At 38.8% G+C, this 15,234-nt stretch overlaps 1 protein-coding gene across 2 annotated transcripts in view; it reads right to left on the bottom strand.

Annotated features, from left to right (window-relative positions):
• Positions 1-15,234, bottom strand: part of ADGRD1 (adhesion G protein-coupled receptor D1) — a 157,650-nt gene that overhangs the window by 27,843 nt on the left and 114,573 nt on the right. For both annotated transcript variants that reach the window (XM_083803701.1, XM_083803702.1), the window contains 3 exons: positions 12,516-12,582; positions 11,543-11,609; positions 3,404-3,495 (listed from right to left, as the gene is read on the bottom strand). In XM_083803701.1, coding sequence (XP_083659827.1) covers positions 3,404-3,495; positions 11,543-11,609; positions 12,516-12,582 — 226 coding nt within the window. The remainder of the gene's footprint in view (positions 1-3,403; positions 3,496-11,542; positions 11,610-12,515; positions 12,583-15,234) is intronic.

Raw genomic sequence — 15,234 nt, 5'->3', positions numbered from 1 at the left:
TCACACCTAACTTGAGAGTGCACAGGGGCGGTGTCTGAGCAGGAGCTGGGCAATCTAGGCTTCCCTCGGGTTCGCTGGGGAGAAATCAGAACTTTTAGGGCAAGCAGCTTGAACAGACGAGATGAATTGCGCAGCAGAAGCACCCGGTTATCCATCCATCAGGGAGTGCAGGTGGAGGAGGAGGTGTCTGCTTCACTGAGCTCTAAAGCTCGGGGACATGAGCCCAGGTCAGGCACTCTCCCACCGAGGCTGCCAGCAGGAGTGGAAGTCAGTCCTCGTCGGGGTGATTAAACTCTTCCTTTGGCAGGAAAGCCTGGCAAGAGGCAAGCCTGATGATGGGCCTGTTCTGTAAAACCTGGAGGCTTGGATTTTCAGACCTCTATGCCTACGACTGCTGATCGTTTGAACTCAACAGCTGCTGCAGGGGTGAGGTCTGTTACATGCTTGAAGGCAGCTACAAATATTGGCCTGAGTCACCAAGGAGAGGCAGCTGGCACCTCTCTCGCACTCCTGTCACAGGCACTTCAGTCAGTCTCCAGCCAGTTTTGCTATTCCTTTCAGTTCATTACCACTTGTAACCTTCAAAACCCCACTGTTTAAGTACTATCATCTAAATCATTGCAGACAGAAACTTAGTGTTTCTTATTGTGCTTTCCACTCAAATTTCATTCCAGCTTGAAAATAATGCATTGAAATCTCTCCTATTTTATCCCCTAACAACTTTATTAGATCGAGCAGGTTTCCCCTGCATAGCTCCTTGCACTGCATTTCTCATTTTCTTTATTCTGTCTTTTGCTTCTTTTGCATTCTGAGACCATGAACACAGCCGTAAAAAATCCCCTTCTGCTCTATGAAACACTTCACTACAGCAAAGAACTACGATATGGTGACAATGTGGTTACTTGTCTCACCAAAATCACTTTGTGCCATTTAAATATAGATGTGTTTCCAAGAAGTGGTTGATAAATTCTTTCTAACATATTCCCAGTTTTCCCCATAGCTGATGTCAAACAAACGGCACTATCCAGATGGATGCCTGACAGGCCCTTTATTTAAGGCTCGTCTTACACAAAGCAGTCTGTGGTCTTCAGTGATTTCTCCCTAAGCCAATTGCACTTGTTGATTCAAAAAATACCTTGTAGCCCTTGCTGACAGCGACTTGACAGAAACTACAGAGCTTATTGTGTTTTTCTGATTTCTCCCTGCTCCCTGTCACTGATTCATTTTGCTGTGCTTATTCACTCTCACATGTTAACAACCTCTGATCAACATCTAGGAGTCTTTAGTGGTTGGAGGCATTTTCATCTCGCTATGAAAAACATTTCCTAAGCAGCTGTCAGAACAGAAACCACTTTTGTTTTGTTCTCTTCCTTTTTGGAAAACAGTACAATGGACGGATGATTTCACACTAGACACATAAACTTCTCACCTGTATAAAGAGTACGGAGGACAAGAAACCTAGTGTTATAAAGCCTGAACGTTTGATTTTATTCAACAGATAGGCCAGTTACTTCTCCATGACATTCTCTGTACATGAAACTCAGCCTGCCTCACTGCCATATTGAATCAGGTTATAAACACTCTTTAGGATCAGATTTGGACAGCTATTTATGTCGTTCTCATTTCAGATTTCTTCTGAGGACCTATTTCTGTAATGACATCTACAGAAAAACAGATATTCTGTATACTTTACATACTTTTAGTTATATTTTATTGAATTAATTTGTTTCTATCAGGAAAGATGACCTATCAAACCTATTCCTGTTTAACAATTAATTCCATGATCATTTTCCTATATATCTTCTCGTTATTTATTATTTTTCTCTACTACCATCATTATTGTTAGGTTAAAACCTAAAACCGTGCTTTACAAATACTAGGTACACAACTCACATTTTTACTATAGAGCTCCACCATTCCCAGTCTATAGCTGATAATATTTATACCAGGAGTATATACTCCCAATTAAATGCATTTTGTCTTACTCCTAGCTCAACCATCCTTAAACTGGATGCTTTAAAAAAATATATATATATATATACATATATATATAGTAGCATTCAGGGTACAACCTGTGTTGAATCAACTCTTCTCTATAATACAAGTAAGGAAATATCTAAGTACATAGAGATATCAGTGTAGCTATTTATGGAGTTTGTTCCCTTATTTCCTAATTCTAATAATGGACACAAATTGGCATTGACAATATACAGTTATTTGCTTCCTAAGGTTCTATATTTCCTTTGTATTTCTGAAGGTCACAAGGACTCAGCCAAACCTGAAACAGTAATTTTAATTTCAAGTCTTTTCATTTCACTACTATATAATTATCTTATAGATTTTTGTGTAGACTTATTTACTGTTTTTCTTTTCCTGTTGGATAAGTATACAGTAACTAAACTGACTTCAATTAGGTAACTGTCACCAATATTGAAAACTTAATGGCATTTTAAAAATTACATTAGTAATCAAAGCATAAAAATGATTCTTTATGACACCATTTCAGAGCAGAGGTACCAAAGCTTATCATACAATAGTCTGTGACTCAGAAATATTAAACACAGACCATCGTCACATTTTTATTCTGAGTTACACACTCCTTGAGTTATATACAGTATATTATATGTTTGGACTAAAATGTCTTTAGGAGATACAAGATGCAAAATGAAATATTCAGCACTTTAAGTTCAATATATTATCTTCTTAGTTACCCATACATAATCCTATAAATTTTTTAGAAATCAGAACTTGTTCTTGTGTATTCAGATGCAGTGATGGGTCTACATTAACTTTCCCCTCTAGTGCTGATACCATAGTATTTAAAAGCTGATGCACTCTCAGAGAGGCCAACATCCCTAGGGGCTCAAAGCACCTTGATATAAAGACACACTTGAATTTAAGAACACATTTAAATCCAGCATAAGTCTCTGTGCTTTGCATTATCGAGAGAGTCTTAAAGATAAGCATATGCCTAAATATTTTGCTGAACTGGGGCTAGAAACAAGGTTTATCCTCTGGAAGAGTGGAATAGTTGCAATACTCAAGTACAGATTGATCATGCTCTGGGGGATTTATATTTTAAAATAGCAGGAAGAGGAAAGTCTCCATTAATAAAAAGGAAAATCATGAATCAGCAAATGCTGGAAACTATAATAAGCAGGAAAACACTTTAGCTCACAGTGAACCATAGGCTTCATCCTATGCAGCATATGGCTTTTGTAAAATATATTAACTGGCTGCATTCAAGAGAATGATATGTTGCCTTCAACTTTATTTGCTTTTTACTAAAGCGGAATGATATCAGTGTTCTGGGAGAAGGCCATGATTCATGTCCCTAAGATATGACATTGCTAGTGTGGGATTATTAACTTGTTAAAACAGAATTTGAATATGAAAAACTTACTTGAAGGCATTGGCATCTCCGTGGACCTTATAGTTGTCTGCACTGATTCTTGAGATAACTCTTGTGACAGCGATGAGAATACCAATATTGACCTGAAGAAGAAGAAGGAACAAGACTTGGTCAGGAAATCAAATACCAAATGTGTCAGAGATGCAAACTGCCCTAAGAGTGTACTGTGTGTACCGTGCAAATGAACAGAAAATAGGAATTTTGCCTGTTGTATTTATTTGGCGAAAGAAGTTTCCAACTTTGGACTGATATAGTCTGACCTCCATTGTCAGTGGATTTCTCTGTTCCGAAAGTGGGTAGCTCTTCCACCTTGTGTGATTTTTCCCTTCCGGAACAGCTTACCTCTTTAGGATAAGGCTGGACAGAAACATTGATTCACAACTGAAGTGCTCAGGATCCCTACTCTACAAATACCCTAGTATCTACCAGCAGCTGCCAAATTAGACAAGAACTTCAGTGAACAGCACTATATGTCTGTGTGATCTTTGTTTTTTTGTTTGCATGTGCACAGGCTTCAGAAAACACTTCTCTCAGACTTATAGCCTTCACAGTGTGTAATTCATGTTTCTTACCAAAATCTGCTTGCAATTTAAGCATGAGATTATTTTAAACCAGCAATGAGGAAAATATATTAAGCCTGAACTCTTCTCTTCAAAAGCTCTACTCTTTTTTATGTCAGGCCCAGCAGAAACATCAATAAAATGAAAGGAACTCCCACCAGAAATCTAGGAAATCTTGAAAAGAGTAACACTGAAAGGTGCAACAAAAGAAAGTTTGCTCTGGAGTCACAGGTGAGGAAGTAAAGAAAACTTTATCATTTTACGGAGATGTGGCAAATACTGTCTTGTTTTGCAGAGACCTTGGGTTTAAAGAAAAAAAGAGAGGGGGAGAATGTGAAGGTGAAAGACATATTTCCCCTTTTCTGTCCAAAGTTACACATCAGCTACAAAGCTGATATTTAGCATCAAGTTAAGAACAAGGGAAGAACAAAGCAGCCTTGAGCTAAAGAACATAAAAAAAGAATTCGATATAGTACTATTGCTTAGTTAAAACTCAACAATCGTAATCTATTTTAACATAAATATTATAATTTTGGTTGAGCTAAAAAATATTTAAACTTGGTAATAATCATTCTCATGCCATTTTTCAGATCTTACAATTCTTTAAATTTTAGATTCCTAAGGGTAGCTCATCACCTACTGTAAAAGATAAGGATAGCTGTGATAGTTCATTTCTGCCACAGCTTTTTAGCCCATCCAAAGAATTCTCTGTGGAACCAAAAAACTTTTCAATTACAAGTGTACTCGTTCAATTGGTTTTACAGAGATTAATAAGAGATGAAATTCAATGGTCTTGGGACCATTTTCCCTATTCCCACCAAATCATATATTGAAAATATTTTTAAGGCAGTAACAAGCATTCCTGAAAAACCCATTTATGTGCTAAATATGTGCGTTGACTGAAGGAGCAAATGATGAATATGAACAAGTTACATTTCTCTTATTTCTCCTCCCAACTCTCCAATTTTCTGCTGTATGTCCACCAAACAATCATCTTCAATGCAGCTTTTCATGAGAATTTCACAGGAAATGCCTCTCTATACCCTTCACTTCTTTCCTGACATATTATCTTTCATCAGCCTTTTTTAGTCTTTTATCTAAAATATCGGTTTCCTCTACTGACATTTCCTTGCAGATGTCTCACAGACAGCACAAGTTCATCTTGGCACAGTTGCTGCACGGACCCTTTTTCTGATAACTGGAAACAGCATGCTCCTGCCAACCTCACAAGCACTTAACTCCAGCTCTTTATTCCATTCCTAATTCTTTTTAGACAGATTTTCCTAGATTTTACTTTCTGCATAGCATTTTAAAAAATATGCAGATTATGCATATGCAATGTCTTTTAAAATACTAAGAAAATACATTGCAGTGAAATCAAGACTCCTCATTCCTTACATTCTGAATTCCCTACATCTTACCGAAGTCAATGAAAGTTATAAATAATAAGCACCAACAAAGGAATACTCAGAATCTTGCAAACTTTCACTCAGACTGGACATGAACCCTAGGATGTGGTCATCAGAACATCACAAGATAGTCTCCAAGGACACAGAAACATATGGTTTGCTGAAGCACAAATTCAGTATTTTTAGGTGAACTATGATTTTATATACATATATTAAAAAATGAGATTGGAAATTAATTTCCTTTATATTTTGGATCGTCTAAAGTTGTAATTTAAAAAGACCTAAAGCACCTCCTCTTGTGCAGCCAGTGTAATCATATCCTGTCCAGGCTGCTTTAGTTACATGTTTATAAGATGAGAAGGAAGGACTGTGATCTGTCTGCTGATAAAGATAAGGTACTTGTAAAATTAGCAACCAGCCCTTACGCTCAAGTCCCAAAGTTCTATGTTTAAATTTCCTAAACCACTTGAAAATTTTTGTTTAGGTATTTTGAGAAATTAGAGTAATCTCTTGCAGCCTAAATAAACAGATTAGCTATGAATGTCTTCTTTTGTTAATGTTTCAGTAATCAAAGCATGGAGGTATTTCCACTGTCCTTGTAATGGGAAACCAAAATATAGCCACTGAATTGCTCCTCTAGTGATTTTTTGGCATCTGAAATAAATACTTACCCAATGACTTTAATAGAGGAATGCTTAGTTGATGAAACACTCATTATGTTTTAGCATATATCAGAATGTTCAAAGTAGGAGAATAAACATTTAGATAAAAGAACTGTATATAGCTCATATTTCTTACTTTTCTGAAAGGCCAGATTGCCTGACAGTTGCAGTTATTTTGCCTTAAAAGTACACAAGAACATAGATTTTTTTTTTTCTTGTAGGCACTGACCACACTTTATTTTTCAAAAAAATATGGCTAATAACAATAGCACATGTTTCCTAACTCACAGGACTCCTTTCAAGGCAGCTGGTCTGACCTCAGGCACTTGCAGCTCTGCAAAATCTGCAGGAGCTGCCAGTTCCCCTTATGGTAGGCTTGAGACAAAGCCCACCAGAGCCCATGGAAAGGTTCCAGTGACATCAGGGAGCCCTGGCTCACGCTGGGACAACTTCACCTGACTAAAAATTGTCAGATCAGGTGGAGAGTTAAATATGCAAAAAGAACCTCTTTCAATATGAATACTTCTTATCAAAATTTATTTGGATTAGATTTTTGGACATGGAAAAACACAAAGAGCATGAGCCAAACTTTGTTTTCTTGACCATACAGCCCTGCTTAGAGGAGCAGAGATGTGAAAAAAAATTAAAAAGGTCTGAACTGCAAGAACTGTCTACAATTGTAACACCTAATTCTATAGCCTTTTGTCAACTGACCCAGTAGGATTTCTCAAGGGTCTCCCTGAAAGAGCAGAATGAATACAGCTATCAGGGACATCTGCCACAGAGGTGCAGAAATGCATCTTTAATTCCAGGTTAGGTTGGTTAGCTTTTCAAAGAGTTGCCCTGCTGTCTTTGAGTTTTTTACAAAGCTAGAATAGAAATAGTGAGACAAATTCTTTCCCTCACTTATTCTTTTGCAGGGTTTTCACCCAGCTTTCGTCCAAGTCTCCTGAGATTTTTGTTGTTTCTTTAGCACAGTGCAGAAATCCCCTGAGTAAAACCCTCTGATGTGGTGTGTTGCATCCTAGCCAAGAAGAGGCTTGGCAGCACAGAGGGAAAAAAATGGATAAAACATATTGCCTTAATTAAATCCATTGACCAGTTTTCCTCTAAAACCACAAACTATTTTAAGCTCCACTTCAGTTTTGGGCAATGGTACAGGGAGTTATAACTGCTCTTCCAATCTGAGGTTTAACATACTCTCCAATGGTGCGAGTTAATTTTATCCTAATCATGACATCACTGGTAGCACACACCAACCCTCCAAGCTGTTGGAGTTGCAGCCCATTGCTAGGTCACATCGTTATGCATTTCCATACACAGAGAGTCAATTAAATTAGAATGATGTTCAAAACTGGGGGAATGGTTTTGGAAAGCCTGATGCCACTCCCAGCTATCCCAGACCAATTAGAGGCTGAGTAGACTACACTGAGTTATTTTGGATTTCTTGTGCATGACTTCATGTTAATGCATACAACATTGCTCCAATCAGAGCTGAATAGCAAAGCAAACCTTTGAGGCTGGAAAGAAAATAGACAAGAAAATAAATACTAAATAAAAGATGGGACAGATCCTTGACTTCTACTTTTTTTCTGATACTAATCCCTCATTTTTAAGTTCTTATAATCTGTCCCATCATTCTAAAAAGCATTTCATGATTTTCTGTTCATTAGCTGATAAGAAATTTAATTTTAAAAAATGCATAAATTCAATTTTAAAATAGTAAAATCACTCATAACTGAGTGCTAATAAGAAAAATAGAGAAACTTTGCTGCTGCGATCTGTGCATTTGTGCTCTATTCCACCACAGCACTTAAGTATGTACTTGATTTCAATGCCTGAAGAATCCTACTGTTTCAATGCCTTCAAATGTTATGGGCCAAATCCGTCACCTCTTCCATGATGAATGATGTCTAATAAAGGACGCAAATTGCCACTTTTAAATCAGTGGGCCTACCTGCAGGGTAAAATACTATTCAACATACAAAATTAGCTTAATTCTGCACAGGTACATAAAGGTATAAATAAATACCATCAGACCAATGGAACTTACTAAATCAGGTATGAGCAGCAGGTATAAAGGGAGCAAATCTTTTTCTGTATATTTAATATTCATAAACATGTATCAGTTGAAGCCAGTGATGGCAGGTTCAGCCTGGGATCCAAATTCATGCAGCCCCATCTGAAGATACTGGTTACAAAGCTGGTGTCCCCACAGCACAGAATTGCTTTAGCAGTATGCTAATTACAATCATTTAGCTCCATAAAAATGCTGTTTATTAGAAGGTCTTGTGAAAAAGCACCAGGAAAATAACAACTTACAGGGAAAACAATAGAAGGAACTTGCCACTACAGCCCAATCTTCCCCCCACAATGGATTGTTCCCTGTCTGTAGCACACCCACTGCTCTGTGTACACAGATGCTTTCAGCAGAATTTCCTTAATTCTGCCATATCTATGGAAACACACCAAAGTAGCAGATGGTTGATAACAAACAAAGCCTTCTGCCAGAAGCTTTTACTGTCTTGTTCCAAAAATTCAGGTGCTTTGTCAAGTTTTGTTTTTGCTTTTTTTTTTCTTTTCCTTTGAAGACACGTTTTCCCAGGCCAACATTGGCTGAGATGAGGTTCATTTCCAAATTAATTGCAACAATTTTCTTGTGAAGTTGCTGTATGAGATTTGGGTGTTGTGGCTGGGAACTGGGGAGTTGGGACTGGAGAGTGATCCTTAAACCTTAATGTGCGGGTAGAAGCCAAAAGACCTACATGTAGAAGGATCTATTTCTTTCCTCAAACCCTAAGGAAAAAAAGCACTTTTGGTATGGGAATCCATATAGGTCTGGGAGGTTCTGCGAATTACTCCCCAGAAAAGTATGTGTGAGTATTTTTTCCCAGTCACACTCCTACCACATCACTCTGTTTTAAGGCTCCGTGATGTCTGTAGCGACTGTGAGGCTGGGGCAGGACAAAGTAGACCGAGTCTGCCTAGTCTTGAGGGAGTGGGAGTTGAAAGGAGCAGTTCCCCTGTTTTCTGCACGGCATAATCCTTTTACTTGGCAGAGAGAAACTGGATGAGAGTAGTCAAAAATTGCTTTTTGAGGCTTATTTTCAGAGCTAAAAACTGGTTCAAACAAGTAGTGGCTAATTTTCTATTTAAAGAGCCCAGGCACACATGCATGCACAAAATAGTGTTTAGCCTTGTTATTTCCCTATAGGCGCTAACATATTTTTCAGCTAGCATATCCAATGCCCAGAGAAAATAATTTGTCAGCCAGCTTGCTGCTATTTTGGGCAGAGCTGGGTTTAGACTATTTAACAAATTGCTCTACACGGATCAACCTTGTGAGCTCATTCTTTCTCTTTCGCAAAATATTTGTATCCATACAAGAATATAACTTGAGCTGCACAAATAATATATCTGAGAGCCAGACAGTTAAACCCGTACTTTCATAGCAAGCAGCTACACATACAATTTGTTGAAGACTGTGCTCACTCAGGTGAGTAAGTGCTTCACTATCTAGCGTGTTTTGATTAATACTATCTTTGAACAGCAGCTGGGAGAGATTTGATTTTGCTGGTTGCATCTCATTTCCTCCTTTGCTGCTGAACAATGGCCAGAAAGCAAGCGCTAATGTGAGAAGGAGATGTTCAAATATTATGGTATTTTAGTTGCTCTCCAATCATCAATATCTACGTATCTTTGAATATAAGCTTACAGAAGGTCAAAGGTACAGGACAACAAGAAATTAAGCTTGCTGGAACAAAGTCCAGAGCTGTTTAGCCAACTCTAATCCAATGATAAGTGTTTCTTATTTACATGTATATGATTTCACTTAGATTAAAAAAAAATAAATAAAAATCTGCCCTTATTGCACAGCGACTCTCCAGTGTTGCCATTAATCATTTGATTAAAATGCTAACGTGAGGTAATTTCTGCCACATCGATGTAGCAACTGTTTTCATTGTTTTTATATATGTTTATACAGCCTAGTTTTTCAGAGGCTGTATCTTGGGTGGAAGACGCTGGGCTGTGAGAGCTGCTGATTTTGCTGTCTCAAGGCAAATGTTAGGGTGTCAACTCGGCTGCAGCACAAAATTGCCTGTGATGGCACAGGTCAGCCAAGGAGCTACCACCTGCTTCCTGAATGGTTACAGAGACGTGCAGTGGCAAACACAAGTGCTCAGTGCACTTCTATATGTATAGTTCTCCTGCCTTTCTTTGGCTTGCAGAGATACTTCTGCTAGCAGGATTTGTGGGGTTTCTCTATGCAGAGAAATCTGGGGATGTGCCTGTGCTGTCTCTCTTGGGGAAGTACAAGACAGCATCACTGACTCCCTTTGATGTTCCTCCATGCAAGTAGTCAGAATCTTATTTTATCTGACCCTCCTTCAATGCCACAGCAGGCACAGGCTCTGGTCTAGATTTCAGCTCATGCTTCAAACCTAGCAAAGCTTTAAAGGCAGCCTAATTTCTCTAATCAGTGGGTCTATTCTGTGTTCGTGTTGTCACTCTGACATTACAACCTGCAGCAAAAATCACAGACAACCTGATCAATTATAGTATTGGAAACAGTGCTGTAGAGGAATAATCTCCCACTTAATTCCTGCAAAGACCCCTGACTCCTCAAGTAATCATCATGATTAAACCACAACTCGCTGTAATTTAATGTGTGGCCATAATTAAACTGCTGTGGAACATTTATGTCTCAGCATCGCAGCCGCAAACCTGCAGGCTCCCTGGAGAGGTGACATCCTTTGTAGCTGACAGAGGTGTCTGCAGAAGCACCTGATCCCCTGCCAACCTGCCTTAGCCCTGCCTCAATCAGCCGGACAAACTGCCGCACCCAACGTCGAATTCCCAATACGGAGGAAGAGCACAAAGTCCTCATCACTGTAAGAAGGCAGACGTGGAGGCTGCTTGTTACCTTCCCCAGAGCTTGCCTGAGGGGTGGCAGCTCATGCTGCTGTTTAAACCCATTCCTGCCAGCTGCTGGCTGCTTGCAATCCCTGCTGACCATCATCTTCACTGAGGGCACTCAGCTTTCCCTGAGAAAAGTGAGCTCTGCACAAGCAACAGCTTCAAATACCCGTGGGATGGAATCAGCTTTTCAACTTCTACAGGTGTATGTGAAACACAAACCACTGAGCTTCTTTCTGGGGTCTTTCTGAGATCTAGTATACCCCCCAAGATTACTCAGTTCTGGGCAGCTATTAATGGCCCCAACAGGGCTTTTACAAAAGAAGGCTGCCCCAGTATTTTAGGTTGCATTTTATTTTTGGAATAGTGAAAAGAATAGGGTGAGAATTAATATGTATCAACCAATACACAACCTAGTAAAACAAAAATTGGAGCAGGAACAAAACAATTCTGGACCATTCACCTCTGTCATTCAGTAAGTTTCACTGGCCTGGCACAAAGACTGACACCAGACCTCCAGCTGAGCTCTGCTGGGTGGCTGACATCCATCCAATATGAAACAGGAGCCGTGGGTTTACCTACCAGAATTACAAACAATGCTGGTGCCACGAAAGCCCAGATTGCTCCATTCTGTAGTGAAAGCCAGCAGCTGCAGAGAAAAATAGAATGATTTTAGGTGAAACACATGGTCATTTAATTAGTAATGTTCTTAATTTAAAAAGAGACTAAGAGTGCAAAAAGACTGGTGAATTTTAAAAGCAAGAGACATGATAGAGCATCAATAAGAAGCTCCTTTTCCCCTCAGACTCTGAAGCAGGATTTCATTGTGATTTGTGTCTTGCGTAGAGTCAGTGACAGCTATATGCCCCAGCATGCCTTCAAATAGCATTAGGGGTGGAAAGACAGGAAAAAAGGAAAGATTTTATTTGCTGTTTGTTGGTCCTGTGTCCTGTATCACAGACACTCCTTTCAGTGCTGTGAGCACTGTCATTGTAGTGAGAGAAAAATGTAAGCCTTTCCTGCTTTGCCTAGCTGGGGATAAGGAAAAAGGCTGGGAAACATGCTGTCAGCTTGATGCTTCTTTCTTACAGTGGTGGGGATATAAACTAGTTTACCGCACACAACAAATAACCCTATTTCCCAAACTTTCACTTACATAGCAGTAAGATTGAATTCCATGGTATTTTCTCAGATAAATTTGCTTTTCTTTTTCTCACATTGAAATGGACTTTTTAAAATTTTATTTAACAATATCCATTCTAGATCTACAGATGCTTAACTGCAGTTTTCTTCAAAAGGTTAAAAATCTTTTATCAAAGATTATTCTCACCTTGTCAGAAATGCTTGAGTCCCTGCTTTACTCTGTGCGTGGGGTGAGCAGAGCTCACACTGAGTGCCCAGCGTAGGAGGCAGCGACCTCTACAAGCAGGCAACCTCCCCTGCTCCTCAGCAGCAAGCTGCAGAACTACAGTCCTGCTAAAAGATCTACGCGTTTTCCTCCCCACCACACTTTTCATCCTTATTGTACCTGGAATGAAACCCTTTTCATACTCACTTGTCATTTTCTCCATAGCTGTCTAGGGATGATGTTGTGGAAATTACACAGATCACCAATGGACACCCTGTGAAAAGACAAAGTTGGAAGCAGCATTAGTAACAAAAGTGCAACTTCCAGTAAACCCTGCAAATTCAGCTAAATTTGCATGGACAACAGAACAGCTCAGAGCGATTTTATAATTAAGTCTAACTCAACATCCTTCTGCAGCTTTGTACTACAATATGTTTTAATCAATTAATGTTGGACAAACAAAATGACTTTTCAATAAAGCACTAGTTTAACAGGTTAACTGAATTAGTGCTAGTTTCACTGAGAATCAGAGTCCTTTTTCATCCCTTCTTTTTTTTTTTTTTTTAATGTAATTTCTCTCTCTTGCTATTTGAGCAGTGATATCCAGTGGAGCAACGTCAAGTTTATTTTTACCACTTTCCCCCAAGTAAATGCACCTTGCTCAAGAATACAGAAACAAACTAGAAAATGGAGATGAGTTTCTCACAGGGGTGCATGACTAGCAGGCAAGAAGATAGAAATGGTGACATTTAGTTGTCTAGAGCATCACATGCAGCAGTGAGAGACAATTATGAATAGAGCCAAGCAAATTAAGATCCCACTCAGATGCCCAACCAAGATTTATTTTAAAATAAATAGGTAATAGCCCTGCAAGATTTCCATGCTTAAAGTAGACGTTTCCAGATGGGTTCTGACAGTTCCAGTACGCAGCATCCTGGGAGGTGGAAGAGTGCTTTATGGGATTACACAGGAATTATACAAAGGCAGATGATTATGGTCCTGCTGCCAGGGGTAGCGGCATGCCACTGGCCCTCAGCACCGTGATATCCTGTTGTGCCACTTTAGCACAGCTTTCCAGGCCAGGAGCTGGAAAGGAAGCGAGTTTTTTTTGCCAACAGTTCTGAACATAGTGCAACATCATCCCTTTAAATACTAAATGATTGTCTGTTAATTCCTGTATGATTTAATAAAACGTGAAGGTTTGAGTTTTTATCATCTTATGGAATTTAATAACCAGGTCCCAGACAGAGTATTATACACAAAAGCTTGAAGTTTCAATTTTCTTTTAAATTCTTCAGGGTTTCTGCATGAGGCTTATACAAAATTCTCTGACAAGCAATTTCTGCTTAATCTTACTAATTATCCTCATAATCTTGTTAATTATCTTCATAAAATTCTGCAAAACTTTCCTGTAATGGCAGAACTATAATTTTTGGAAGAAGTATTTTGCTCTTTAATGACTGTGGATAGAAACACCTTATATTTATAAATGAGAAAGGTGCTCAATACTTAAGAAGCAGCACCTACAGGTATTGCTTAGCTCTTCTACCTTGAAATCCACTCTGCAGGGTGGAGTTTAACAATCCCAGCACTTGATTGTGCTCCCCCATGCTTGTCCAAATCAGGAATAACCCATTAGAAGCATATTTGTGTAAAAAGTAAGCAAAGGCAAGATTTAAGTTTACTATTACATCTGTATATTTAAGAAAGGAAAATCCTATACATATCTGAACAAAATCAGCAATAATCATATTGAACAGAGCAATTATGCACTGACATAAACCCATCTGCTGAAGCTCTTTCTACCATGGGTATTTGAACTACCCTGGCTCTCATGTATGCCTGCATCTATGATTCCCAATCAGATCTCCAATTGCTGAGTAGAGACAACCTTGTTGATTGGCAGTGTTTTTCTTCTGATGCCAGTTGTCTTCCTGTAGCAAGCAAGCCCTACCTACATGTCACAGAAGCAAAAACACTTGTGACTGACTAACTCTCCTTTAAACTTCTAGTCTGCCTTTTTTTTTCCCAAGTCAAAAGTCAGATATTCAAAGGATTTAATGTGATTCTTTATCAATTTTAAATGGCAGTGAAGAAGAAAATTAAATACAGAGTTCCTTCGGAAGATAATAAAACTTATGCCGATGAAACATAGAGCAGTCATCTGCATAAAAAGATGTGTTAAGACAGTGATAGTAAAATGTTGTTCACCTAAAGTGCAGCGTTTGCTCTTTCTTTGCATTGACAGGATATTAAATGGTAGATGGCATTGGATGCAGCATCAAGGTTTTGTTACAGTGAAATGGGAGTATTTTTCCTTTAAGAAACAATCATTCAATAAATTCCAGGAAGGCTGAAAAAAAATGTGTTTAGCCTAAGGGGATCATAAGATTTATTTTGGACTGAAGAATTAATATGGATTATATATTATACACAAAAGTAAATGTATTTGCTTAATCTTTTGGCAGTAATAATTGCATAAGAGCTGTAAAGTTTAGTCTACCCCCATAATAGGTAATGTTAATGTTGTACTGGCACTGGTTATCATCCATGAAAGAATTATGGTTATGGTTCTTCACTGTATCTGAATGTTTTCTCAGTTAGCAGATGCTACAAATATGCTCACCAACTCTATCCACAATCACCAAATTTATGATGCAATAGACTGTGCATTCCAGAGCACAGTATCAGATGAAAATGTTCTAGTACACCTTTCTGGCAGCTGATCTATGGCAGTGGTGTCATCTGTGTCTCTGTAGTCCCGGTGCAATACAGAGTCACACTGAAATGGGGCAAATCATCCAACACACATCCCTGTGCTGCTGCAGCATGAGCTCTCCAGGTCCCCAAGCCAGCTAATTTAAAGCTACCTTGCAAACCCAGCATCAAAATGCAGCCTGCAGAGTAGGCATAAACTCTGAATAGC

The sequence above is a fragment of the Anser anser genome (assembly GCF_964211835.1).
Source record: "Anser anser genome assembly, chromosome: 18".
Classification (NCBI taxonomy): Eukaryota; Metazoa; Chordata; class Aves; order Anseriformes; family Anatidae; genus Anser; species Anser anser.
The sequence above is the reverse complement of the archived record's forward strand: the minus strand, read 5'-3'. Positions and strand labels throughout refer to the sequence as shown.